Source organism: Zosterops lateralis, assembly GCF_965231275.1.
Source record: "Zosterops lateralis genome assembly, chromosome: 33".
Taxonomy (NCBI): domain Eukaryota; kingdom Metazoa; phylum Chordata; class Aves; order Passeriformes; family Zosteropidae; genus Zosterops; species Zosterops lateralis.
The window spans coordinates 4,714,256-4,741,030 of record NC_139793.1 but is presented as its reverse complement, the minus strand read 5'-3'; the positions used below and the strand labels follow the sequence as shown (position 1 = coordinate 4,741,030).

Here is a 26,775-nt window from a genome sequence, read left to right as displayed (position 1 = left end):
CAACTCCCACTGCGGGCACAGCTGGGCTCAGCCTCCTCCTGGATTGTGCCCAAAGCCTGGCCAGGGCTTCAGGAGCAATGCAGGAGCTGCTTTTGGCCCCACACCTCCCAACAGGGCCACAGGACTGATCCCAGGGTCCTTTCTGGCCTCTAAACACAAAGGTCAAGCCACGTTACACTAATGAGCACAGACCTAGTCCAGAACACTAATGATCCCGGCTATTTCACTACTCGGGGGCTACAAACACAACATTTGGTTTAAACCTCCATCTCCAGGTCAACTTGAGCTCAGGGCCTGTTGTTCAGGCCTTGGCACTTCACAAGTTATGGCAAACTTGCAGATGCCCAAGCATTTACACCTCTGATGCTGCAGCTCTGGACCCGTTCTGGCTGAACTGTATTTACAATCCTGCTCTGCACCACACTCTGAAATGGCCTGGATGGAACTGGGTGAAAGGGCCTGGAAACCATGAAAAGCTACTGAGACTGTCATCCCACACATCCAGCTCCAGGAAATATTCCAACTGGAACACATCCTAAAGGAGCTGCTTTCCTAAAGGAAACCCCACAACTGGCAATGCCAGACCACAGCACAGGGTGCCTTGGAGTCCCCAGCTACTGAGGAAGCCGGGACAAAACATTCCCAGCAATAAAGCAAGGGAAGGGCTTTAGTGACGGTGTTTTGTATTTTCCTGGGAAAATCTTAGGAGAAAATTACACACATTGTTTACTGTAGGAAACCAACACTAAACAAACCACTCTGGGACACCCAATAGCAGCTCCTGCTAAAACTCCATTGGGAATTCTCCTTCAGGTTGAGCCTAAACCACCTCAGCCCCCAGGGACTGCAAAGACAAACCCAAACGAACAAGTCCCTCCCCTACCAAACAAAGCAGAACAAAGAGAGAGGACAGCCCTGATGGAAACAGCTCTGGGAACTCCTCCTGCAGGTTGTCACGTGCCTGTCCATCTTTCCTGTAGGAATGAAAGCTAAGCAGAAGCTCAATCTAAAACTCACAGAATCATTATTCACAGCAGCCTCAAAAACACCATAAAGAGAAACAAAGAGGTGACAAAGGGACAAACACCAAACAAGCCCCACAAACAGGGACTCATCAAGCTGGGACTCGCAGAAACTCCCCCAACTCCACCTGCTGCTTCTCTCTCTGCCAGGGACCAACAAGTCTCATTTCGGTTCTTATCCAACACCTGCCAGGGACCTCGAGAGAAAAAAAAAGGTGTAATTAATACTGTCCATTAAGGCAACAGGCTTTGGGTTCAGCCTCCTGGAAACAGAAGCAGACACTCCTCACCTTGCTGGAGCTGATGGGTCCATTCCCTACTCTGCTCTCACAAACCCTTCAGCCAAACCCAGCACTGCTGCAGATCTTCAATAAAAAAGCAGTTTATTCACGGGGGGCTGCTCCAGACACACATTCCCCATCAGGTAACCAGGGCAGTTTATCCACGGGGGGCTACTCCAGACACACATTCCCCACTACATAATCAGAGCAACCCAAGTGCTGATTTTACATCTCCCCAAGTGTGGCCAAAGCCCCACGTACACAAAAACACCACGTTCCCACAGGGCGGCAAGAGAAACTGGAACAGACTTCATCTGTTATTCCTCAGACAATTAATCCAATTAACCTCTGTGCACTTGCACTGCTTGGCGTGGGGGTCAATACACCTTCTGCATACGCTGAGCTACAGAGCATAGACACAAAAACCAGGCTTGCTCCATAAATAAAACCAAACAGAAAGAAGAACCACAGGAAAACTCCATATACTAGGAAGTTCTAGTGTGTCTTTGAACATAGCTCCTGAAAAATCAAAAAGCCATTTACAATAGGAAACACTCCTGAGCCAGGCAGAAGCACCAAACACTGGACCCAGGTCACAAAGTTCAGGGTATAAAACCTCCATAGCAAAGCTGAAACAAGAAAAAAAAAGCTCCTCCAGGCAAGAAAAGTTAAACATTCTTTGTCCCTGGGACAAAAGCCCCCAAAACACACTACCACCCCAAACCTAACAAACCACAGGCTGTCCTGAGTTCCATTTGATGTTCAGCACCTTCCCAGACTGGGGACACCTAAGGGAGGTCTCACACACCTTTTCCAGCCCTACTGTCCCTGCCTCCCACTCCCTTAGGCACTATTGCCCTGTCTAAGGCTGAAGCAACTTAAACACTTTGAAAAATAAAGCTTGAGCTAGCAGAAATAACTCACACAACTCAAAAGCTGTCTCTACATCCAACATGTAGCTCTCACAAACTCCACAACAACTTTGACAGTTGTTTTATTACTGCAACCACTTAATAAATTGGCCAAGAACACAAACCTCAAGAGGTTATTTTTTCCTGCCACGTTCCTTCTAAGTTAGAGGCTTATTATAATTAATATTCTCAGTACCAAGCCCCAGCAAGGCCCAGACACCACAAGATAATAAAGGGGGACAAAACAAAGGGAGGAAAACTTCCATAGCTCCCCAAACAACACACCCCGAGAGTACGTGTCCCCCCCTCACCTGCAAAAGCACCAAGGCTCAGCATAACCAGACCTACAGAAGAACTTCTCAAAAAGGTTTCCTAGGATGGAACAAAATTCTCCACACACCCCCCACCTGAGCCGTAAAAGGAAAATTGACAAAGAACACACAACCCCCTCCCCCCCCCCCTAAATCAGCACCAAAAAAGGCCCAAAACAAGCTAAATTAAAACAACGTCAGCCTCATAACCACTCACAGGAAAAGGTTTTGGGATTCTACGGCAAACTCCAACCGATGCGCAATACAACAGCCAGTGAACCTCAGCTATTACCACCCACCACATAATAAATACCTAAATACAGTCCCACACACTACAGCTTATAGAAAAATAAACAAAAAGGTTCTTACCGCAGTAAAAGAGCCCAGAGACACCACACACCCACACAGACCGACCGGAGAGCTCCACACCGAGCTATTAACGCAGCAACGCCTTGCGGGACCCTTTTGAACCCCCGCCCGGCCCGCGATTGGCGGGCTCATTGAGGCACTGGCAGCGCCGATTGGACACCGGGCCCCGGGAACCGCCCCGGCCACGCCCAGCCCGCGATTGGCGGGCTCGCTGAGGCACCGGCAGCGCCGATTGGATACCGGGCCCCGGGAACCGCCCCGGTCCCGCCCCGGTTCGCGCTGAGGGCCCGGGGCTCCATCTCTCCCTCAGAACCGACCCGGATCCCTCCGGCACCGGTTCCCCCCGGTCTCGATCCCCCCGGCCCCGATCCCCCGGCCCTGAGCACCGGCCCCGGTTCCTCCCGGTCTCGATCCCCCCGGCCCTGAGCACTGGCCCCGCTTCCCCCCGGAATCGATCCCCCCGGCCCCCCGCCCCCCCTCCAGTTCTGGGGGGGCTCTCCAGGCTGGACTGGGACAGGGGATTCCCAGCTGCTGTGCGGCTCTGGAGGGTGGGGAAGCCTCAGGCTCCCTGGTGATCTCAGTCCCTGTAGGTGATCTTGGGCAGCAGTGCTGAGGGACATTGCTGAGCTTCTCCTCGGGGGGTTCTTTGCTGCTTTGAGTAGGGAGATGCACATTTCCATCTAGCTCAGGATTGCTTGGGGAAACGATCAGAGCTCTGGAAGGGCATTGAATGTTGTGGGTGTTTTGTTCAGTCCTGGCTTAGAGTCACCGTCTATGTTAAAGTTGTGGGGGAGCGGCGATGATTGGCGGAAAGCGACTCCCGGGGCGGGGAAACGCGGACCGCCATTGGCTAATCGGTGCCGGGGGGCGGGTCCAGGCCGCGATGGCGGCGGCCGAGCGGGACCCGCCATGCGGGCTCTGCAGCGCCGCGGCCGCGCCGTACACCTGCCCGCGCTGCCACCGCCGCCTCTGCTCGCTGCGCTGCTACCGCGCCCACGGGCCCTGCGCCGAGGCCTTTTACCGCGATCAGGTTCTTGAGGCGTTGCGCGCGGAGCGGAATTCCCCGCGGAGCTCCGCGGTGCCCGGGCTGCGCGAACCGGGCGGGCCCGGGGCTCCGGCGCGGCCTGCAGGCCGCGGGCTGTGGGAACAGCTCAGCGAGGCCGAGCGCGAAGGGTTCCGGCGGCTGCTGCGCTCCGGGGAGGCCGCGGCGCTGCTGCCGCCGTGGCGGCCGTGGTGGTGGCGCGGGCGGGGGCGGGTGGAGGAGCTCGGGGCCGGCTCGGGGCCCGAGGAGGAGGAGGGTGAGGATGAGGATGGCGGTGGAGGCCGCCCCGGCCCCGCGCCGCCCGTCCCGCCCTCGGTGCCCCCGCTGAGCTCCCTCCGCGCCGCGCCCCCGTCCCCCTTGGTGCGCTTCCAGCTGCCCAACGTGCTCTTCGGCTACGCCTTCGCGCTGAGCCTGCACGGCGGGGACGAGGCGCTGCTCCCCGAGCTCCCCGCCGCCGCCATCGCCGCCTCGGCCGCGCTCCGCGCCCGCCGCCCGTTCTCCAGCACGGCCCAGGCGCTGCTGAGCGCCCGGCGCGACGCGCGGGCCGCGGGGCTGCCCCTGAGCCCCCTGGGCGACAGCGGGGCGCTCCTGGCCGTGGCGCAGCTGCTGGAGGGCCGCGACACCCGCGACCCCGGCGCCGACGTGGCCGCGGCCTTGTGGCACCTGTGGCGGCTGCTGAGGGCGGGGGCGAGGGCGCTGCCGCCCCCCGAGCGGGGCCGGTTCCGCGAGGCCCGCAGGAAGGTCGGGTTCCTGCTGAGCTGGAGCCGGGACAACCCCCAGGAGCTCGCCCTGCTCGCCGCCGAGGCGCGGGCCGTTCACGCCGAGGCGGCCGCGGAGGAGGCGGCGGTGGCCGAAATCAGGGAGGGGCTGGAGAAGGTCTGGGGGGGCCCCCGGCCGCCGTCCGGGGAGGGGCGGGTGCATCGGGAGCCCTGGGTGGTCACAGACGGGCCCGGGGGGGTCAGGGAAGGGGCTGAGGAGGATTTCGGGGGTCCCCGGCCGCCCCCGCGTGTCGGTGTTGACAAGGGAGGGCAGGGCCGGCGGCTGATCGAGGAGCTGGACTGAGATGGGACAGCCCGGGGACACTCCCCGGGGAGAGAATCCGCCGGGTGAGGACAGGACTGATGGACGGCCGGAGAACCAGGTCTGGGAAAGCCGCTCGTTAAGGACTAAGGGACGTCCAGTGAAACGGGGCCAGGAGTGACTCACTGAGCGATGGGATGAGGAGATCTGGCCCGTTATGGGGCGGGACTGAGCAGCAAACCAGCCCGAGGAACGACACTCGTTAAGGAACAGCACTCATTAATGGAAGGGATCAACGAGACCCGAGGATTCGGGAGAGAAACCTGCTCATCAGTGATGGAGATAAAGGAAGACCCACGGAACCAGGGCCAGGACTAAAGAACATCCCACAAACCAGTCCTAGGAATGACTGATGCTCAGCAAGGAATGGGACTCGCTATGGATGGGACTAACAACTGGTGAAATACCATTAGGAGAGATCCTGAATTAATTAAGGGTCTGGGCTAATGAAGAGCAGGTTGAAAGTGGCCCCTGGAAAGCTGTGCAATAAGGGATGGGAGTAACTGGATCCTGGAGAAAACCAAGTCAGAAGAGACCCTTCTTCTTACTGACCTGGCTAAAGAACATCTGCGAATGAACTGACCCCAAACAAGCTCCTTGTGCTAAATAATGAGGTGGGCACTGAATGAGGAATGTGGGTGCTGATTAATGAAGGGGGCACTAATTATTAAAAGGGATGCTGATGAATGTGGGCATTTATTAATGAAGAAGGCACTGATTAGTGAAGGGGAAAACTAGTTAATGAAGTGGGGCACTAATGAACTTGGGCATTAACAAAGCCAGAAAAGAGGGGGAGACCCAAAATCTTTATTACACAGTAATGGGGCTGTGGCACCCCTTGTGACCAGGGGGCCCTGGGGCCCTTCAGCAGTTACAGGGGGTCCCCACTCTCAGTAAATGTGGGGAGACTCGAGAGAGTCCCAGGGGTGTCTGTCAGTTCATCTGAGAGGTCCTGGGAGTGTCAGTAAAGGGTGGGGGGTCCCAAAGCTGCCTCAGTACAGGGCAGGGGGGGCTTAAGAGTTCCACAGTCAGTGTGGGGAATCCCGGGAGAATCCCAGGGGGTCCCTCCGTGGATCTTGGGGGTTGCAGGGGGGGTCCTGGAGGAGCCCTCAGTAGATGAGGGGCAGCAGCCGGTGGGGAACGCGCTGGCACAGCCCGGCCCAGGCCCCCCCAAAGCGCCGCCGCTGCCGCCGCTCCCCCACGACCGCTCGGAGCTCCCGGAGCACGGCCCCCGCCAGGAGCAGCAGCAGGGCTGGGGACAGGCCTGGGGGACACGGGGGTCAGGGCTGGGGACAGGCCTGGGGGGACACGGGGGTCAGGGCTGGGGACAGGCCTGAGGGACACGGGGGTCAGGGCTGGGGACAGGCCTGGGGGACACGGGGGTCAGGGCTGGGGACAGGCCTGGGGGGACACGGGGGTCAGGGCAAACAGGGGCTGGGGTGGGGGCTGCTGGGGGGGCACCCCGGTAAGTGAGGGGGGCGGTTGGGGGGGTTTGGGGGAGACGCCCAGCAAGGTCCCAACAGGGCAGGGACAGGACAGGGGGTGTTTGGGAAGGGGGTCAGAAAGAGTCAGGGGTTTGAGGGGGCCAGGGGAGGTGCAAAGGGCAGGGGGTGCTGGGTGGGGGGAGTAGGGCAGGTAATCCCCAGGTGTCTGCAGGGGTTTTGGTGTTGGGCTCAGGTCTCTGGGGAGGGTCCCAGGTGTCTGGGAGGGCTCGGGAGGGACACAGGGTTTGGGAGGGGGGCTCTGGCAGGGTGAGGGGGGGTCTCACCACAGGGCAGGGTCCAGCCCAACGCCATCAGCAGCTCCCCAAGGTCGTCAGGACGTCGCACGAGCCCCCACCAGCCCCCTGCCAGCAGCACTTGTCCCGTGGCAGTGGGGACTGTGGGGAGACCTGGGGGAGGAACAGGAGTTTGTGGAGTCCCAGATTTGAGGATCCTCGGTGGTTTGGGTGTCCGGGGCTTGGGGGTCTCACCGGCCACTCGGGGGTCTTGGGGGTCACGGCTGAAGAGGCTCCTCTGGGTGGTGGCGCCGTGGAAGATCCACAACCCCAGGGCTGGGGAAGGAGGGGAGCGGGATGTCAGGGTCCCCCAAATCCCCCAGAGCTCCTGACACTCCCCAAGTCCCCCCTGATCCCCCCAAACCTGCCCCACTGCACCTCATTCCCCCAAATAACCCCTACCGCCCCCATTAACCCCCAAATCCTCTCCAGTGCCCCCCCAATCCCCCTGGTGTTCCCTGGTGCCCACCGTAGAGCCCCCCACAGGCGGCCCCCCTGGCTCCCCCCAGCTCGTTTTGGGGCCTCTGCAGGAGCAGCAGCGCCGGGAGGGGCCCCCCAAAAGGGCCCCAGGCTAGAGCCCCGAAGACCCCCAGGAACCCCCCTGGGCCAGGGGGGGATTTCCCGCTCAGCTCCTGGGAAAATGTGCAGAGGTGAGATACCCCACCCCCCCAACCACACCTCACCCACCGGGGGGACCCCAAAAACCCCATGGGGCCCCTGCAGATGCTCCCACTGCCCCCCGGCAGCCCCCTGAATCCCCCGTGCCCCTCCCGCCGTGCCCCCTCCATGGGGTCCCACTCTCTTGGGGCGGCCCCTCCCCGTCGGGTCCCCCCATGACGTTTCTCCCCTCCCGACCCCCCCCACGTGCGGTGTCCCCTCCCTCCCTCCCCCGGACACTCCCCATGTCCCCCTGTGCCCACCCATGACCCCCCCCCTCGTGTGACCCCCCCCGTGTCCCCAGCGCAGCTCCACGTGCGACCCCCCCCGTGCCCCCCACCCTGAGGCGCCGCAGCACCGGGACTCCCTGAGCGACCACCACGAGCACCAGGGGCAGCGACGGGGACCCCCAGAGCCGCTGCTGCTCCCCCAGAGCCGCCGCCAGCACCAGCAGCTGGGGGGACATTGGGGACGGGGGGGGGGTAAAGGCGGGGGACAGGGGGGGACAAGGGGGGGAACAAGGGGGAGAAGAGCCCGTTAACCTCCTGTGCCCGCCCCTTATCCCAGTGCTCCCAGTCCCTCCCAGTTTGCCGCAGTAACCCCGGCTGCCCCCCTTTCCTCTCCCCCGAGCCTCCCATTCCCCCCGCGCCCCCCCGGTGTCCCCCATTTGTTCCCCCAGTCCCCTCCCGGTGCCTTCCCCTTCCCCTCACGGCCCACCCAGTCTTTCCCCCAGCCCCTTCCAGTCTCCCCCAGTTCTCCCAGTCCCCGCCAGTTCCCCCCTGCCCCCCCACTCCCTCCCAGTTCCTCCCAGTGGCACCAAGTGCCTTCTCGCCCCCTGCCCCAGTCTCACCCAGTGCCCCCCAGTCCCTCCCAGTCGCTCCCAGTTCCCCCGTACCCAGGCGCAGAGCCCGACCCGCTCCCAGTGGACACTTTCGGGGGGCTCCAGCGGGGACCCCAGTTCCCCTCCCACGAAGAATTCGTACACGGGGTGTCCTGGGAGGGAGGGGAAGGGGGAACGGCGTCAGCACCCCCGGAGATACCCCCAGCCCCTTCCCAGCCCCCCGTGCCGCCCCCCGGGCACACCCAGCCCCTCCCTCAGCGCGCCAACCCCCCCGAGCCCCCCAGGCCCCTCCCCAAGTCCCCCCTGACACTCGCAGACCCCCCCAGCCCCCTCCCTCCGTGTCCCCCTCCCCACCCCCCCCCCGACCCCCACCCCAGGACCCCCCTCACCCCCCCCAGCCCCCCCGCTCACCGTGGCCGCCCCCCCCTCAGCCCCCCCGCTCACCGTGGCCGCCCCCCCGCCGCCGCCGCCGCACGAGCAGGACGAGCCCGAGGCCGAAGGCGACGCTGGACGCGGCCGCCGCCAGGGGGGGGAGGAGGGGGCACAGGGGGGGCAGGGGGACCCCCAGGGCCAGCGCCCCCCCCAGGGCCCCCCCCAGCGCCAACAGCCCTGAGCCAGCGGCAGTGAGAGCTGCGCCCTCCGACGGGACCCCCGACCCGCGCCCAGCCCGCGCCCAAACCCCCCCGAGACCCACCCTGGGCCGCCCCCCGACCCCTACCCACACTCCCACCAGGACCCCCGACCCCTCCCGATCCCTCCGAAGGGACCCTGAGCCCGGACCCCCACCCGGCTCTCTCAGGGACCCCTGCCCGCCCCCCCCAATAGCCCCCGAGGGCCCCCCCACTCACAGCCGAGGTCCCGGAGGGGTCCTGGGGTGTCACCGGGGCTCTGGGGACAGCGGAGTCACCCTGAGCCCCCCCTTGACCCCGTCTTGACCCCCCTGATGCCCCTCGACCCCTCCCCCGAAACCCTCGACCACCCCCCCCACCGGGTCCCCAAAGCCTCGACCCACTCCCCGTGCCCCCCCCCCCTCCCAGTCCCGCCCCCCCCTCCCTCCCGTGTCCCCCCTCACCCTCGGGGGTCTCCAGCAGTTCCCGAGCCCGTGCGCGCCCACCCAGGCCAGGACGAGCGCCAGGGTGGGGGGGGTGGGCAGGGCCAGGGCGGGGGTCCCCCAGCGCTCCCCCTCCCCCACGCAGGCGCTCACGACCCCCACCAGCCCCAGCGGCAGCAGCAGCGTCAGAGCCCCCGCGCCTGGGGGGGGGCGGGGGTCGGGTGAGCCCCCAGCCCCAAAAAACGGGACTCAGGGACCCCTCCCCACCCAAGGAAAAGGGTCAGGGTGTGTCCCCCTCCCCAGAAAGGGACACGGGTCACTCCCCCCACCCCCCGCGGGGTGTCCGAGGGTCCGGGTGCGCCCCAACCCCCAAAGGGGGCTCCCGGTGGGACCCCAGCCCCTCCCCTCCCCCCCCAAACAGGGGGCCAGTTGTGCCCCCGCCCCCCCCTCACCCCAGGGCCCCCCAAATTCCAGCTCGGAGGGGGGAGGGGCTCGGGGGGGCTCCATGGGTGGGGGGAGGCCCAGGGGGGGCCCAGTGGATTTTGGGGGTCCCGAAAGCCCGGGCTCCGCCCTGGGGGGCGTGACCCGCTCCTGTGTGTGACGTCACCGCGGCATTGCCCCGCCCCTCTCTTAAAGAGACAGAGACCCCTTTCCGGTGCCTTGTAGCGACACCATCGGCCACAGCACAAAGTCCTTTAATGAGCGACAAACGGGGAGGGGGAGGCGACACAAACCGCGGGGAGGGGGCGCCCCGGTCCTGCAGGCCCCTCCTGGCACGGGGGGTTCCCTCTCACGGGGCAGGGGGCTGTGCTGCACGGGGGGTCCTACCCCGGGGGTCTCGAGGGTCCCACAAGCGTCTCTCCAGCCCGGGGAGTCCCGGGGGTCTCCTGGGGGTCTCGGGGTCATTCCACTACGAGGTGGAACCTCTCGGCCTCCTCAAACTGGGCGTTCATGGAGGCGGCCCAGGCCTCGAGCTCCGACAGCTGGGGGGGCAGTGGGGGAAAGGGGGTCAGGGGGGCAGTGGGGGGACACTGGGGGCAGTGGGGGGACACTGGGGACAATGCGGGGGAAGAGGGGCAGGGCAGGGAGCAGCAGGGTGAGGGGAGTGGGGAGGGTCCTGTAGATTCATGGGGGGCTTTGGGGGTCCCAGGAGGGCTGTGGAGGCACCAAGGGGGTTTTGGGGTCTGGGGGGACACTGGGTAGTGGGGGATGGGAGGTCCCGAGGGGCTGGGGGACATTGGGGGGGTCACAGAAGGGTCGCTGGGGGGTCCGGGTGTCGTGGGGAGGGTCGGGGGGCGCAGGGGGGCCCCGGGTGGGCGTCACTCACGTCAATGGGCGTCACCTTCTTCTTCCTCCTGCGCTCGGGGCCGCCGCCGATGCCGGGGAGGTCGAGGGGGGGGATCTGGGGGGGCTCGGGGGGGGCTGCGGGGGGCAGGTTGAGGGGGAGGGGGCTCAGCGGGGCCCCCCCCAGCCCCCGGGGGCTGCCCAGCCCTTCCAGGCGGCTGTAGGAGCGCCGGACCCGGGGGGCCACGGGCCGGGGGAGGGGGGACGGGGGCGGGGAGGGGGCGGCGCGGGGGGAGGGGGGGGCCGCGGGGGGGCAGGGCGGGGAGGGGTCGTTCTCCTTCTGGCTCTGGAGCTGCGGGAAGAGTCGGGGGTGTCAGTTTGGGGGAGGGGGGCAGGGGGGATCCCCCCTCCCCACCACGTTCCCCCCCGGCCCCCCAAAACTCACCCGGGGGCTCCGTCGGGGTCGGTCAAAGTCCTGTGGGGGAAGGGGAGGGTCTGTGAACCCCAAATCCGGGGGGTCCCCCCAGCGTGATTGACACCTCCCACCCCCCTGGGACCCCCCCTCCAAAGTCCTGGGACCCCTCAGGCCCCTGGGAGCCTCCGTGTCCTCTGACCCCCCAAAGCCCCCCGGGACCCTCCCCAGACCCCTCGGTGCCCGCCCCCCGCGCCCCCCACTCACGGGGCTGCCCAGGGCGCTGCGGGACGAGCCCGCCCAGGGGGGGCCCCCCCGGGGCGCCGAGACCACCAAGCGCTTGGAGCTGCGTCGCGTCACTGGGGGGGAAGATGGGGAGGGTGTGGGGGTCATGACCCCCAACGGCCCCCCGGGCCTCGCGCCGAGCCCCCCAGAGATCCCCCAGACCCCCCAAAGCCCCCCGAGCCTCCCCAGCACGGACACCCCACTCCCACAGTCCCCGCCACGAACCCGCCCGGCCCCAGATCCCCTCTGGGCCCCTCCGCGACGCCCCCAGCCCCAATTGACCCCCCCCAGCCCCAAGTGACCCCCCCATAGCCCCAATTGACCCCCCAGCCCCGCCCAGGGCCCGCCCCCAGCCCCACAGCCCCGCCCCCTCCCCGCGGCCTCCCCAAATTCCCCCCCCCGGAATCCCCCCACCTCCACCTGCCGCCCAGGGCCTCCCCAGACCCCCCAGGACCCCCCCGGGCCCCCCAGGCCGCCCCTCACCCCGCGGGGTCGCCCCCGCCGAGCGCCGCCCGCCGCCCGCTCCCGCCATCGCCATTCGAACCGCCGGCAGTGACGTCACCGCGCCGCGCCGCGCGCCAGGGCGGTGGGCGGGCTCCGGCCGCCATCTTGAGTGTGGCAGGTTTGTCCAAGACGCGCCGCACCTCCGGAGAATCGGCGCGAAGTGACGCCATCAAGCAGCGACTCACCCGGAAGCGCCAGCGGGGCAGCGCGTCGCCATAGGAACGTGTGAGTGGGGGGCGGGGGGGGGGCCGGGGGCAGAATTTTGGGGGCTCTGGGGGGGCTCTGGGGGCGTCCAGAGGGCGTCGTGGGGGGTCTGGGGGGTCGTGGGGAGTGCTGGGCGGGGTTTCGGGGTGTCCCATTGGCGTCCGAGGGTGCTCGGCGGGTTCTGGGCAGTCCCGGGGGTTTCCTGGGGGTCCTGATGGGTCTTGGACACGGGGAGCTTCTTCTGAGGGGGGCCAGGGGGGTCCTGGATCTTGAGGGGGGCCCAGCACCCCCGGGACTCCCCAAATTCCAGGGGTCCCGCATGGTGAGGGCGGGAGGCTCCCCGTTTATTTTGGGAGGGAGCCGGAGGGTCCCAAATCCCCGTTTATTTTGTGGGGGGCACCGGTGGGGTCCTCCAAAGCGTTGTGCCCCCAGGCCGGGGGGTGGGGCACATTTTGGGGGCCGGGGGGGGCGCCCCCGGGGGTTTCGGGGGGGTCGCGGGGGTTCTCCGCCCCCAACGCCCCCCCGCGCCCCCAGCCCCGCCATGGGCCTGTGCAAGTGCCCCAAGCGCCGGGTGACCACGCTCTTCTGCTTCGAGCACCGCGTCAACGTCTGCGAGAGCTGCCTGGTCAGCGCCCACCCCAAGGTCCGGGGGGCTCCGGGGGGCTCCGGGGCGGGGGCGGGGTCCCCGAAACCCCCCGGCCCCCCCTGACCCGCCGTGCCCCCCCCGCAGTGCATCGTGAGGTCGTACCTGCAGTGGCTCCAGGACAGCGACTACAGCCCCCAGTGCCCCCTCTGCCAGGCCCCCCTGGGCGAGCGCGAGACCGTGCGGCTCGTCTGCTACGGTGGGGGGGCTCAGGGGGGCTTGGGGGGCTCAGGGGGGCTTTGGGGGGCTGCGAGGGGCTCGGGGGGCTTTGGGGGCTCAGAGGGCTCAGGGGGGCTTTGGGGGTCTCTGGGGGGTTCCAGGGACTTTGGGGGCTGCGAGCGGCTTTGGGGGGCTCTGGGGGGCTTTGGGGGGAGCTCCAGGCTGGGGCAGGGCCTTGGGAGGGCAGGAAATGAACTTGCAGGGGGGGTTGAGGGTGACTTTGGTGGGCTTGGAAACCGAGGTTCGGGGGATCAGGGGCTCGAGGGATTTTGGGGCACTTGAAAATGAGTTCTGGGGCGCTAAAACTGACTTGAAGGGCGGGGGGGGACCCTGAAACCACCTTTGGTGTGGGGGGGTTGGGGGTCTCAAAATGGACTTTGGGGGGGCCTTGGGGGGTTGGGGAGCCTTAAATTGAGTTTTAAGGGGGCGGGGAGGGTATGAAATGGTGGATCAGGAGGGGACTGGAGGGGTTTGGGGGATCGTGAGGGGTCTCGGGGGTTGTTTGGGGTTCGGGAGGTGCTCGGGGGGGCGGTGTTTGGGTCCTCCCCAGGCCCCTCCAAACCCCCCCCGGGGATTCCCGGAACTCCTCCGGGGTCGCTCGGGGGGCCCTGACCCGCCGCCCCCCCAGACGTGTTCCACTGGCCGTGCCTGGCGGGGTGGGCTCGGGCGCTGCCCCCCCGCACGGCCCCGGCCGGGCACCGCTGCCCCCAGTGCGGGGGTCCCCTGTTCCCGCCCCCGAACCTGGAGGGGCCGGTGGCCGAAGCGCTGCGGGCGCGGCTGCGGACGGCGCCCTGGGCCCGCCCGGGGCTGGGGCTGCCGCTGGTGAGTGACACCGCCCCGAAACTGACCCAAAACCTCTACAAAACTGGCCCAAAACTGACTCAGAACTGCCCAAAAACCCTCCCCAAAAACTGACCCAAAAACTGCCTCAAACCTGCCCCAAAACTGCCCAAAAACCCTCCTCAAAAACTACCCCAAAACCTCCCCAGAACCTCCCCAAAACTGCCTGAGAACTGCCCCAAAAACTGACCTAAAACTGCCCAAAACCTCCACAAAACCACCCCAGAACTATTCCCAAACCTCCCCAGAACTGCCCCAACCCCAAAACTGCCCCAAACCCCCCAGAACCTCCCCAAAACTGCCCCCAAACCTCCCCCAAACCCTGACACGCCCCAAACTCTACAGATCGAGGACTCGGAGGAGCCGCCGGAGCCCGAGGCTGCCCCGGAGCCGGACGGGGGCTGGGACGGTGAGGGGTGACCCCAAAACCCCCCGGGGACCCCCGGAAACATCCCTGGGACTGCCCAGACCCCCCAGGACCACCCCCCTGTGTCTGCCCGGGAACCCGAACCTCCCCAGAGCCCTCACAAACCCTCCCGGGCCCCCCTAAAGTCCACCAGAGACCCTCAGAAATGTTTCCTGGGGGTCTCAATTCCTTCTCCGAGGTCCCCCAAAGCCCCCTGAGACTCCCCAGCCCACCTCGGACCCCCCCTCTGTAAACCCTGACCCCTGGAGGGACCCCCGAAAACCTTCCCAGGACCTCCAAAATCCCCCCTGGACCCCAGCCCTCCCCTGGCCCTCTCTGGGACCCCCCAAAGCCCCTCCATGAAACCCCAAAACTCCCTGGGAGACCCCAGCCCCCCCCCAGATGTTTCCTGGCACTCAGACCCCTTGAGACCCCCCCGGGGATGCCCAAACCCCCCTCGGGCAGCCCCCAAGCCCCAATTCTGTCCCCCCAGGCCCCGTCACACCCCCGGAGCCCCCCCCGTGCCCCCCCACCCCCCACGCCGTCGTCCACATGGGGGGGGAGACCCCGACCCTGCACGCAGGTGAGTCTGGGGGCGGCGCTGGGGGGTTTGGGCGGGGTTTGGGGTCCCTCAGCCCCGGGCGGGGTTTGAGGGTCCCTCTGCCCCCCCCCCCCCAGGCTCTGCCCCCCGCAAGCCCCTCCTGGGGGGCCGCGACACCTGGAGCGCCCCCGACCGCGACGAGGACAAATACCGGCGGCGGCCGCTGGCCTGGGTGCCCCCCAAGCTCAGGTGGGGCTGGGGGCGTTTGGGGGCCCGGGGGACGCTGGGGGTGGGGTTCGCTCGGGGTCAGGCTGGGGGGCTTTGGGGACAGAACCTGGGGTCATGTTTGGGGAGGGTCGCAGTAGGGGGGGGGGCGTGCGGCGGCTTTAGGGGTCCCGGGGGTCTGTCCGGGGGTCCCGGGGGTCCCTGCGGGGGTCCAGGGGGTCTCTCCAGGGGTCCCGGCCCCCCCTGGCTGACCCCTCCCCCCCCGCAGGTGCCGCATGCGCGGAGTCGCGCGGCGCCCCCTGCTGGCGCTGTGCCTGGGCGGGGCCGCCGCCTTCGCGCTGCTCCTGCTCCTATTGGGCAGCCTGGGCAGGGGCGGGGCCGACTCCGACCCCGCCCTCGAGCCGCTCAACAACCCGCACATCCGGGTGGGGCACTGACCACGCCCCCGGGGGCGGGGCTACGGCGGGCGTGGCGAATAAAGCGCGCCCCCTTGCGGAGAGGGTGGCCGAAGTGTCCGTGTCGTTCTTGGGGGGCCCAGTGCCCCCCAGTGCCCCCCAGTGCCCCGCAGGAACGCACCAGTTCCTCCCAGTCCCTCCCAGTTCCCACCAGACCAAACTGCTCAGCACCAGCACACTCGTTTTTTGCCCCCAAACTGGGGGTCCCAGGGTTTCTTTGGGGCTTCCTGGGGATCACTTAGGGGATCCCTTGGGAGAAGTTGGAGCTCCCAAGGAAAAATCTTGGGGTCCCAGGAAGGGTGAGAGTCATCCCAGGGAGGTTTTGGGGTTCCATGGGTAGTTTGGGGAGCTTTGGGGGGTCCCAGTGGGAGTTTGGGGGGTCCCCAGTGGGGTTTGGGGGCCCCGGGGGAGTTTAGGGGGGTCCCAGGGGGGGTTGGGGGTTCCTGGTGGTTTTTGGGGGTGTCCCCCCCTAGAACGGGTGGGCCCCCACGGACAAGTGGAGGCGGAGCAAGGCCAGGCCACGCCCAGCGGGAGGGGGCGGGTCCCAGCTGCTGGAGGGCGGGGGCTCGGTTGTTGTGGGCGGGGGCTCGTGGCGGGGGCGGGGGCCCCGGCCGGAGCAGCTCCACCTCCAGCAGCAGCTGCCGCGGGCCCGCCAGGGGGCGCACCAGCTCCAGCAGCGAGCTGTGATTGGTCAGTGCCTGCGGGGGGCGGAGTCTGTGTGAGACCCCAAATGGCCAACGACTCCCCCCAAAGTGCTCTAAAGACCCCCAAAACCAGTGACAGACACCACAGGGGTCCCAGAGCCCCCCCAGGTCCCCCCAAACGCCCATTGAACCCCCCCAGATACAGCCAGAGACCCCAAACAGCCCCCAGCCCCAAAACCACCCCACAGACCCCCCAACCTTCCCTTGGTGCTCCCCCACTGCCGTCTAGACCCCCCAAAACACCTCAGAGCTTCCCCAAATTCCCCTCTACCCCCCCAAATGCCCCCGAGCCCCCCCTGGGTCCCGCCGAGCCCCCCCTGGGTCCCGCCGAGCCCCAAAACCCCCCAGCCCTCGGTACCCGCAGGCGGAAGGTGCCGGGGGCGCCGCCCCGCAGCCGCAGCCTCTGGGGGTCCCCCGGGGGGTGCTGGAGCTGGAAAATCCCGGTGGGGACGTCGGAGATTTGGGGGATGGCCAGGAAACGGTGCAGGAGCCAGCGGGGCCGGGGGGCGCAGCCGGGGACGCCCCCGGGGCACAGGCAGGTCCTGGCGGCCCGAAAAGGAGAGTTGGGGGGACCCCCAAACCCGGGACCACCCCCGGGGCCCCCAAAAACTCCCCTCAGGTCTTGGGACCCCCCAGGGGGGTTACAGAGCCCACCCAGGATTTAGGGGTGACCTGACGGGGCAAGGGGGACCCTCCCCGGGATTTGGGGGGCCCGCGGGGGGTCCGTACCCGTTGCTGCGGGGGTGGGGGGCGTAGGGCCCCCGGCAGAGCTCGCGGGGGACACAGAGGTGCCCCCCAAAGGTGTTGAGGCAGCTCTGGGCCCCCCCGCAGTCGTGGGAGCCCTCGGCGCACTCGTCCCGGTCTGGAGGGGAAAGGGGGGGGGCTTTGGGGAAGGCTGAGCCCCCCCAGTGCCCCAAAGCCCCCCTACACCACCCCCAGAGCCCCTCCAGCCTCCCCAAGACCCCCGCCCACCACCAACGGCTCCTCTGCTGCCCCAGAGACCCCCCCAAGGCTTCCAAACCCCCCCATAACCCCCCAAAAATCCCAAACCTACCCCACAGCCCCCCTAAAGCTCCCAACCCCCCCCCCCATAACCCCCCGAAGGGCCTCACCGCCCCCCAGCGCCTCCCCCAGCCCCCCCACCTCGGCATTGCCCCCCCTCCTGGGCGTAGCCGGGGGGGCAGAGGCAGCTGAAGCCCCCCGGGCGGTTCTGGCAGCGGTGCTGGCACGGGACCCCCGCCCGGCACTCGTCCACGTCTGCGGGACCCCCGGGATGGGGGGGACGACGACGACACAGAGACCCACAGTGAGAGGAGGGGGCGGGGCAGAGACACCCGAGGGTCTCACGGCCCCGCCCAGGCCACGCCCACCCCTCCCATCATCAGCACTCTGGGGGCGGGGCTACTTCCCGATGGGCGTGGCTATTCATGGAGGCCGCACCAGAGGGGCGTGTCCGCTCCAGGGGGCGTGTCCACACCGGGGGGGGGCGTGTCCGCTCCAGGGGGCGTGTCCCCGGGGGCGGGGCTTACCCAGGCACTCGTGCCCGTCGGCGCCCAGCACGAAGCCGGGCCGGCAGCGGCAGCGGAAGGAGCCGAAGGTGTTGAGGCAGCGCTGGGAGCAGCGGGCGCCCATCGAACACTCGTCCACGTCTGGGGGGCACGGGGGGCTCTGGGAGGGCGCCCGGGGGGGCGTCACCTCCCCCCAACCCCCCGGGGCCCGGCGAGGGCGGGGGAAGGGCTCCCACCCCGCCTGGGGGTCAGGGGGGTCTGGGGGGGCTCTGACCGAGGCAGGAGCGGCCGTCCGGGCCCAGGCTGAACCCGGGGTTGCAGCGGCAGGAGAAGGCCCCGGGGGAGTTGGCGCAGCTGTGCTGGCACCAGCGGAACTGGCACTCGTCCTCATCTGCCAGGAACACCCAAAAACACCCCAAAACAGCCCATAAACACCCCATAAACACCCAAAACCAGCCCAAAACAGCCCAAAACAGCCCATAAACACCCCCAAAACACCCCATAAACACCCCAAAACAGTCCGTAAACACCCCACAGATCTCCACAGCCCCCACACCCCATAGCCCCACCCATGATACCCCAAATCCCGCCACGGGCCCCCCAAATTTCCCCCCCACGCACCTCCCAGGACCCCCACACTGACCCCGCACTGACCCCGCCCTGACCCCTGACCCCGCCCTGACCCCGCCCTGACCCCTGACCCCGCCCTGACCCCGCACTGACCCACGCACTCGGTGTCCCGGTGCCGGTACCCGGGGGGGCAGCGGCACTCGAAGCCCCCCGGGAGGTTGATGCAGTCCTGGCTGGGCCGGCACGGGGGGGGCCCCGCGCACTCGTCCACGTCTGGGGGGGCACGAGGGGGCACGGGGGGGGCACCAGCGCCGGGACCCCCCCGGTGACCCCTGACCGCGGGGTCCCCTCCCCGCCCCTGCAGGGACCCCCCCCCCGCCTCACCCGCCCAGACCACGCCCCAAACACGCCCCCGCCCCTTAGCCCCGCCCTTTGCCCGGCTCCACCCACTCCCTTTGCTCCGCCCCTGCCCATCGGCCCCGGCCCCGCCCCTTTTCACAACCCCGCCCTCCTATCTGCATACCCAAACCACGCCCCTTCATCCCGGCCCCGCCCCCTTTACCTGCGCAGGTGCCGTCGGGGGCGGGGCCGAACCCGGGGGGGCAGCGGCCGTCGGGGGCGGGGGCGGGGCCGGGCGGGGGCGGGGCGGGCCCGGGGGGCGGGGCGGGGGCGGGCCCGGGGGCGGGGCTGAGCAGCGCGGCCGAGCGGGGCAGGCACAGGTACCCCCCGAAGTGGTTCAGGCACTTCATGGCGCCCCGGCACGGCGGCGGCCCCGCCCCCACGCACTCGTCCACGTCTGGGGGGCGGGGGGGGGCGGTGAGAGCGGGACCCCCCCCAAAAACGGCCCCAAAACACCCCGAGAGGGGCCCCGCGCCCCCCGCCCCAAAACAGCCCCGAGATCTCCCCGAGACCCCCCAAACCACGGCCCGGGACCCCCAACCCTCCCCAGGCCCCCCCGGGAGGGGCCCCGACCCCCCCAAATACCCCCGGACCCCCCAAAACCCCCCTGGGGAGGGGGCACCGAGAAGGGACCCCCGCGAGGGCCCCAAAATACCCCGAGACCCCCCAAAAGACCCCCGAGGGCGGCGGGACCCCCCAACACCCCCCGGGACACCCCAAAAGCCGCGGACCCCCCGCCCCTCCCCCCAGACCGGGGACCCTCCAACCCCCGATGGGGCACCCAGAGCCCCCCCCCCCCCCAAATCCCCTCCCCCACCTTTGCAGTGCTCGGTCTCGGGGTCCCACTCGTACCCATCGCTGCACTCCTGGGGAGGGGGCGAGGGCGGGGTCACCCCCAACGACCCCCCCACCCCACCCCCATCCCCCACCCCCACCTGCCCCTCCCCCACCCCCCGCCCCACCCCCGTAACGGCTCCCAAAGTTTGTGGATGGGGGAGGGGCCAAGAGTTTTTGGGGAGGGGGACTCAGGAGTTCGGGGGAGGAGGGGGAGGGTTTTGGAGGGGACCAGGACCCCCCCTGCCCCCCCGCGCCCCCCGCCCCATTTCCGTCCCCACCGGGTAATCCTCGGGCTCCTCGGGGTCCGGGGGGGCCGCGGGGGCCACGGTGGCGCCGAGCAGGAGCAGCAGGAGCAGCGGGGGGGGGCCCATCGCGCTGGGGGGGCAGGGGGGGTCACCCCGAACTCTGCGACCCCCCCGGGGGGGCCCAGCCCCCTCCTGGGAGCCCCCCCGTCCGTCCCCGGGACGCCCCTCCCCCACCAAAGCCCCCTCCGGGGTTCGGGGGGAGGGGCGTCCCTGGGGGGGGAGGGGCGATCGGGGGGGTCCCCGCCTTGTGGGGGGGGAGGGGGTGAGGGTGGGGGTGACCCCCCCAAAGCCCCCCGTGGCCTCACTTACCCCTCTCGGCTCTGGCCCCTCCCCCGGGGCTCCAAAGCTCCTCCCCCCCAAAATCGGCCCCGGAGCGCGGGAGCCCCTCCCCCCCAGCCCGGCCCCTCCCCCTCCCTGGAGCTTTCGGGGCCCCCCAACCCCTCCCCGGGATTTGGAGAACCCCCAGTTCCGCCCCTCCCATCCCAAACCCGCCCCCTCCCCAAATCCCGGCGCCCCCCCGGTTCCCCCCCCCCCGAACGCCCCCGGGACCCCCCAGAATCCCCCGGCCCAGCTCCGTTTCCAGCTCTTTATTGCACCCCCAAATTTGGGGTCACACGGGGGGGGGGGGGCGCCCCCAGGTTTGGGGTTTTCCCCTTTTGGGGGGGTCCGATTGCCAGACCCCCCCCCCCGCCCCCGATTTTGGGGAGTCTCCACTGGGGGTTGAGTTGGGGGGTCCCGCTTTTGGGGTCCCCCCATTCCAAATGTCCCGATTTTTGGGGCGTTGCTGCTCCTGGACCCTCCGGGTTTGGGGTGTCCCGGTCCCCATTTCTGAGGGACCCCCCGGTCTCCAAATATCCAAATTCTGGGATGTTGATCCTCCGTCCTTGGGGGTTTCCAGGAGCCTGAGCCCCTTTTTTGGGGTCCTGAGCCCCTTTTTTGGGGTCCCATGTTTGGAGGCCGCCCCGTTTTTGGAGGGGCCGGGTCCTTTCATTTCCCAGGGGTGTCACATCCTCGGGGTGCCCCGTTTTTGGGGCTGGCCCTGTTGTTTTTGTGGCTGTTTTTGTAGCTGTCCCCGTTGGTTTTGTGGCTGTCCCCATTTTTGTGGCTGTCCCCGCTGTTTTTGGGGCCGTTCCGGGGCCGCTCCGGGGTCAGTCGTGGTACATGCGCAGCAGACAGGCCGTGATCGCCGCCATGTATCGCTCCCACAGCGCCTGGTGCCTGCGGGACAGGGGGGACAGAGCTCTGGGGGGTCCCTCCTCTTTGGGGGAACCCCCCGTGGGTCTTTCAAACCACCCCCAGCCCCGTTTTGGGATGGTTTTTGGGTCCCCCTAAAGGCTGCCGGGGGAAGATTTGGGGGATTCCTCATTCTGGGGGCTCACCTGAAGCCCGGCAGGTTTGGGGGGGTTTTGGGGGGTCTGGGGTCTCACCTGAAGTCCGGCAGGCTCTGGGGGGGGTTTGGGGGGTCTGGGGTCTCACCTGAAGCCCGGCAGGGTCTGGGGGGGTTTTGGGGGGTCTGGGGTCTCACCTGAAGCCCAGCAGGCTCCGGGGGGGTTTGGGGGGGTCTGGGGTCTCACCTGAAGCCCGGCAGGTTTGGGGGGGTTTTGGGGGGTCTGGGGTCTCACCTGAAGCCTGGCAGGCTCTGGGGGGGTTTTGGGGGTCTGGGGTCTCACCTGAAGCCCGGCAGGGTTTGGGGGGTCTGGGGGCTCACCTGAAGCCCGGCAGGCTCTGGGGCGGTTTTGGGGGGTCTGGGGTCTCACCTGAAGCCCGGCAGGGTCTGGGGGGGTTTTAGGGGGTCTGGGGTCTCACCTGAGGCCCGGCAGGCTCTGGGGGGGTTTTGGGGGGTCTGGGGTCTCACCTGAAGCCCGGCAGGCTCCGCGGCGCCGCCGTGTACTGGGTCAGGAAGAGCCGCAGGTCCCCCGGGCTCCACTTGTCGGAGCGGCAGGGCTCGATCACCTGGGGGGCCCAAAACACACCCGGGTTTTGGGGAGGGGGTGCAGTGCGGGGGGGTCCCAATCCGGGAGTCCCAGGGGTGGTTTTGGGTCCCCGTTTTTGGGGCGCCCCTCGCTCACCTTCTCCACCAGGTCCACGAAGAAATCCCGAACGTCGCGGGCGTGGGTCAACTTCCCCCCCACGTTCACCAGGGCCCGGGACAGCGCCTGGGGCAGGGGGTGTTGGGGACCCCCGAACCGGGACCCTTCCCGGGACCCCCCCAAACCTGGGACCCTCCCCTGGGACCCCCCAAACCCAAGACCCTTCCCTGTGACCCCCCAAACCCAAGACCCTTCCCTGGGACCCCCCAAACCCGGGACCCTCCCCTGGGACCCTCCCAAACCTGGGACCCTCCCCCTGGGCCACCCCAAACCCCAACCCAAATCCCTCCCAACTTTGGGGGGTCCCAGGATTTTGGGGAACCCCCACAACCAGAACCCCCCCCCTTCCAGGACCCCCAGAGTCCCCCAGAAAACAGACCCAGGACCTCGGGGGGCTCTCAGGAGTTTGGGGAACCCCCCTCATCCCTAAATTTCCCTCCCAGGGGGGACCCCAGTGCTGGGAACTGCCCCCCTCACCCACGCGCCCCCCACAATCCCCTCCTGGGATTTTAGGGGGTTCCCAGGATTTTGGGGGAGGCCCCTCCCCCTCCAAGCAGACCCCTCCCCCCCCGAGGACACCCCATTTTTGGGGGGCTTCACCTTGAAATTGGCCTCGAGCTCGTTGTAGACAGAGATCTTCCCCCGCAGGGCCGAGCACACCAGGCTGGGGGGAGGGGGAGGTTTGGGGACCCCCAAAAACCCAGGGAACCCCTCCAGGGCCCAGGCAGCCCCTTCCCCACCCCAGGAGAGACCCAGAGTTTGGGGGGAACTGGGGCTTTTGGGGGCCCTCAGAAATCTGGGGGGCTCCAGGGGTTTGGGGAGATGAGGAAGTTTGGGGGATCCCAGGGAATTCGGCAGAACCCAGAGATTTGGGGGTTCCCACCCGATTCAGGGGGTCTCCAGGGGTCTGGGGGTCTCCAGGGGTCTGTGGGGGCTCCAGGGGTCTGGGGGGGCCCACTGCCTGATCTTGGGGTGCCTGAGGGGGTTTGGGGTGCCCATTTATGGACTGTCCTGAGTTTTGCTGTCCCCGTTCCAGAGAACGGCTCCTCAGGGGTGCCCCTGTTTTGGGGTGTCCCATCCCGGGGCTGTCCCCGTTTTGGGGTGTCCCCGTTTTGGGGTGTCCCATCCCGGGGCTGTCACCTCTTGTGCTGGTCCAGCAGGTCCTTGTCTGTCACCAGCACCTTCAGCTCCTTCAGGTCCTGCAGGAAGGACTTGGGCAGGTCCCCGTCGGGCTCGGCCGCCTCGGGCGCTGTGGGGACAGGGGGTCACTGGGGGGTCACTGGGGGGTCCTGGGGGGTCACTGGGGGGTCCCGGGGGGCCCGGGGGGCTCACCCAGCGCCCCCTGGCTCCAGTGGCCCATCATGCTCTGGGCGCAGGCGGCGAAGTCGGCGAAGCTCAGGAACTGCAGGCGCCGCTTGCCCGTCTCGAAGCGGCTGTTGGCGAAGAACACGATGGCGGCGTAGTCCCTGGGGGGGAAAAACGGGGGTCAGGGGGGGCCTTGAGCGCCGGGGAACCCCCAGACACCCCCCAAACCCCCCTGATACCTCCCCAAACCCCCCTGGAACCTCCCCAAACCCCTAAACCCCCCCAACCCCACCGACACTCCTCCCCAAATTCCCAAACCCCCCGTGCAGGTGTCCCCAAATCCCCCAACAAGGGCAGCGTTTGCTGAGAGCCCCCACAGGACCCCCCCTCATCCCCTTTGGGTGGTCCCAGCACCCCCTGGACCCCCCCAGACCCCCCCAGACCCCCCGGGGCCCCCAGACCCACCGGGCCAGGGGTGGGGGCAGCAGGAAGAGCTGCTGGATGTTCTCAGCCAGGGGCCCCCGCAGCTCCTCCACGGCCTTGAAAACCCTCTTGAAGTTGTCAAACTGGGGGGGCAGGGGGGGGTCAGCGCCCCAAAACCCCCACGGGGCCCCCCCAGAGCACAGAGAACCCCCAGGACCTGCAAAACCCCCGTCAAGGCCCCCCCAGCAGACCCCTCCCCTGCCACAGCCAAGGCCCCCCCATTCCTGGGGTCGCCCCCCTGGGTTTGGGTTTCTCCCTCGTTTCCCTTTCCCTTCACTTTTGGGATTTCCTCCCCCATTTTGGGGGGATTTTCTCGCTGTTTTGGGTTTTTTCCCCCCCAGTTTCTCCCCTCACGCCATTTTAGGGATTTCCTCCCCATTTCTGGGATTTCCTCCCCCATTTTTTTGGGTTTTCTGTGGTTTCTCTCCCATTTCTGGGGTTTCCTCCCCCATTTCTGGGGTTTTCTGGGGTTTCTCCCCCATTTTTGGGATTTCCTCCCCCATTTTTTGGGGTTTTCTGGGGTTTCTCTCCCATTTAGGGCCCCCCCGGGTTTTGGGGTCCCACCTGGCGGCGGCAGCTGCGGATCCCGACCCCGGTGCGGGCGCTGACCTCGTCCAGCTCCTTCTTGGTGCCCTTGGAGAGTTTCTTGCCCAGCAGCTCCCGGGCCAGGGCCTCGTCGAAGGCGTAGTACCTGGGGGGCCCCGAGACCGGGGGGAGAACCCCAAAAACGGGGGGAAAGTGAAACGGGGGAGAAACCCCAAAAACCTGGGGGCCCCTGAAACTGGGGGGATCCCAAAAACTCCAAAACCCCCAAAAAATCTCCCCCAAATCTGGTCCTGAAACTTCCAAACTGTGCCTGAGTCCCCCAGAGCTGCTTCCCCAGAGCTCCCAGTGTCTCCAATGTCCCCAGTGTCCCCAGAGTCCCCCAGTCTTCCCAGTTCCTCCCAGTGTCCCCAGTACCAGTGTCTCCAGTCCCCCCAGTCCCCCAGTCCCATCAATGTCCCCCCAGTCCCCTCAGTTCCAGTGTCCCAATGTCCCCCAGTTCCCCCCAGTGCCTCCAGTCCCAGTCCCTCCAATCCCAGTCCCAGTCCCCCACTCCCCCCAGTCCCCTCAGTGTCCCCCCAGTCCCCCCAAGGCCCCCAATCCCAGTCCCCTCAGTCCCCCCAGTCCTGTCAGTGTCCCCAGTCCCCCCAGTGTCCCCAATGTCCCCCAGTGTCCCCCCCAGTCCCCCCAGTACTAGTGTCCCCAGTGTCCCCAATGTCCCCCAGTCCCCCCCAGTTCATCCCAGTCCCCCTAGTGTCCCCCAGTTTTCCCCCCCAGTCCCCCCAGTCCTGTCAGTGTCCCCCCAGTCCCCCCAATCCCCCAGTCCCCCCAGTCCCCCCAGTCCCCCCAATGTCCCCCCAGTCCCCCCAGTTTTCCCCCCCAGTATCCCCCCAGTCCCCCCAGTCCCCCCAATGTCCCCCCAGTCCCCCCAATGTCCCCAATGTCCCCCCAACGTCCCCAATGTCCCCCCAGTGTCCCTCAATGTCCCCCCAGTGTCCCCCAGTGCCCCATCCCCCGGTACCGCTGCACCAGCAGCGCCTGGCGCTCGGGGGGGATCTGGAAGAGCAGTTGCTGCAGCAGCCGCGGGGGGGCGTGCAGGAGCCGCTCCAGCATCTGGAAGGTTCTGTAGTGGTCGCGCGTGTCGCTCTGCAGAACCGCCACCGACGTCCCCTCGCGCTCCAGGACCCCGCCCCGCAGGCGCCGCGCCACCGCCTCCGCCACTGCCACAGGGACATTGGGGACATTGGGGACATTGGGGACATTGGGGGGACACGGGGACATTGAGGACATTGGGGATATTGGGACATGGGGGACATTGGGGACATTGGTGTGCCACCGCCTCCGCCACTGCCACAGGGACATTGGGGACATTGGTGTGCCACCGCCTCCGCCACTGCGACATGGGGACATTGGGGACATTGGGGACATTGGGGGGACATGGGGGACATTGGGGACATTGGGGTGTTGGGGACATTGAGGGGACATTGGGGGGACATTGGGGACATTGGTGCGCCACCGCCTCCACCACTGGGGACAGGGGACATTGGGGACATAGGGGACATTAAGATATGGGGGACATTGGGGACATTGGGACATTGGGGACACTGGGGACATTGGGATATGGGGGACATTGGGGACATTGGGGGCATTGGGGACATTGGGATATGGGGGACATTGGGGGGACATTGGCGTGCCACCGCCTCCGCCACTGCCGGCACAGGGGGACATTGGGGACATTGGGGACATTGGGGATATGGGGACGTGGGGATATGGAACATTGGGACATGGGGACACAGGACGTAGGACATGGAGACATTGGAGGGACATTGGGGACAGCAGGGACGCCACTGGGGACACCGAGTGTTCCCCAGGTGGATTCGGGTGTGTCCCAGTTGTCCCAAATGTCCCCTGACATGTCCCCCAGGTGTCCCAGCTGTATCCCAGGTGTTCCCAGCCGTGTCCCGGCTGTCCCAGGTGTCCCCGGCTGTCCCCGACTGTCCCCGACTGTCCCTAGCTGTCCCCAGGTGTCCCGGCCGTACCCGAGTGCCCGTCCAGCCAGAGCCGATAAACCTCCTCATCGATCAGGGTCGTGTTCCCCACGAAAACGTCCAGGTCGCTGCTCATCGCTGGGGGCGGGGCCGATCCCGGTGTCACCGCTGTCCCCCGTGTCCCCGGTGTCCCCAGGGTCCCCAAACCGCCCCGGGGTCCCCGGACACGCCCCCCCCCACCGGGAACCCCCCGAACCCCGGCCGGGCCGTACTTGGAGCCCCGTGACGTCAAACTGGGGCCGCCCCGCCCCCAAACTGGGCCGTACTGGGAGCCCCTCCCCCCCCAGGGGCAATTCCGGCCCCTCCCCCCCCCGGGAAGACCCCCGGACCCCTCCCCCACCCCCGGACACCTCCGGACCCCTCCCCCCGCCCCTCCCCCACCCACCGGCGCCGTCCCGCGCGCTCCTCGCGCGACGCACAAAGATGACGTCATCCGCACCGCCCGCGGCGTCACTGAGGGGCGGGGCCACGCCGCTCTAGCCCCGCCCCCCGCAGCGCGCGAGCGTCCCCAGAGCCCCGCCCAGTAAAACCAGTCCCGCCCAGTAAAAACCAGTAACCCCCCAGTAAAACCAGTCCCAATAAAAACCAGTCCCAATAAAAACCAGTCCCAATAAAGCCAGTCT

The 26,775-nt window shown here is 67.5% G+C and overlaps 5 protein-coding genes across 6 annotated transcripts; 2 read left to right on the top strand and 3 right to left on the bottom strand.

Moving 5' to 3' along the window:
- Positions 1–3,777: 3,777 nt before the first annotated feature.
- On the top strand, positions 3,778–5,726 carry ZNHIT2 (zinc finger HIT-type containing 2; the record flags this gene model as incomplete). The annotated part of the gene is made up of 1 exon (XM_083881489.1): positions 3,778–5,726. One exon carries the CDS (start codon positions 3,778–3,780, stop codon positions 4,996–4,998), a length of 1,221 nt encoding a protein of 406 aa, XP_083737615.1. The 3' UTR covers positions 4,999–5,726.
- Positions 5,727–5,970: 244 nt separating this feature from the next.
- Positions 5,971–9,899, bottom strand: LOC310921363 (delta(14)-sterol reductase TM7SF2-like). Its single transcript, XM_083881488.1, has 10 exons — positions 9,795–9,899; positions 9,364–9,542; positions 9,136–9,179; positions 8,736–8,986; positions 8,346–8,443; positions 7,791–7,904; positions 7,263–7,425; positions 6,989–7,069; positions 6,785–6,907; positions 5,971–6,280 (listed from the first exon to the last, which is right to left on the bottom strand). The coding sequence occupies exons 1-10, from the start codon at positions 9,847–9,849 to the stop codon at positions 6,126–6,128; spliced, it is 1,263 nt and encodes a 420-aa protein (XP_083737614.1). The 5' UTR covers positions 9,850–9,899; the 3' UTR covers positions 5,971–6,125.
- A 2,094-nt stretch (positions 9,900–11,993) lies between these two features.
- Positions 11,994–15,401, top strand: ZFPL1 (zinc finger protein like 1). Of its 2 annotated transcripts, XM_083881454.1 has the most exons (8): positions 11,994–12,052; positions 12,566–12,674; positions 12,762–12,873; positions 13,522–13,715; positions 14,079–14,142; positions 14,633–14,722; positions 14,818–14,929; positions 15,174–15,401. In XM_083881454.1, the coding sequence occupies exons 2-8, from the start codon at positions 12,573–12,575 to the stop codon at positions 15,340–15,342; spliced, it is 843 nt and encodes a 280-aa protein (XP_083737580.1). In that variant the 5' UTR covers positions 11,994–12,052; positions 12,566–12,572; the 3' UTR covers positions 15,343–15,401. The 2 variants fall into 2 exon arrangements, with proteins under 2 accessions (XP_083737580.1, XP_083737581.1); XM_083881455.1 differs by lacking the exon at positions 14,633–14,722.
- A 197-nt stretch (positions 15,402–15,598) lies between these two features.
- On the bottom strand, positions 15,599–20,033 carry LOC310921233 (EGF-containing fibulin-like extracellular matrix protein 2; the record flags this gene model as incomplete). Its single annotated transcript, XM_083881343.1, has 12 exons — positions 19,993–20,033; positions 19,657–19,753; positions 19,359–19,407; positions 18,705–18,938; positions 18,296–18,415; positions 17,847–17,963; positions 17,594–17,713; positions 17,208–17,321; positions 16,794–16,926; positions 16,423–16,606; positions 15,851–16,058; positions 15,599–15,609 (listed from the first exon to the last, which is right to left on the bottom strand). The coding sequence occupies exons 2-12, from the start codon at positions 19,747–19,749 to the stop codon at positions 15,599–15,601; spliced, it is 1,383 nt and encodes a 460-aa protein (XP_083737469.1). The 5' UTR covers positions 19,750–19,753; positions 19,993–20,033.
- A 231-nt stretch (positions 20,034–20,264) lies between these two features.
- On the bottom strand, positions 20,265–26,593 carry FIBP (FGF1 intracellular binding protein). The gene is made up of 11 exons (XM_083881241.1): positions 26,538–26,593; positions 26,144–26,230; positions 25,126–25,324; positions 24,126–24,252; positions 23,544–23,644; positions 23,106–23,239; positions 22,914–23,022; positions 22,374–22,437; positions 21,753–21,839; positions 21,539–21,636; positions 20,265–20,901 (listed from the first exon to the last, which is right to left on the bottom strand). Exons 2-11 carry the CDS (start codon positions 26,226–26,228, stop codon positions 20,832–20,834), a joined length of 1,074 nt encoding a protein of 357 aa, XP_083737367.1. The 5' UTR covers positions 26,229–26,230; positions 26,538–26,593; the 3' UTR covers positions 20,265–20,831.
- Between the last annotated feature and the right edge of the window lie 182 nt (positions 26,594–26,775).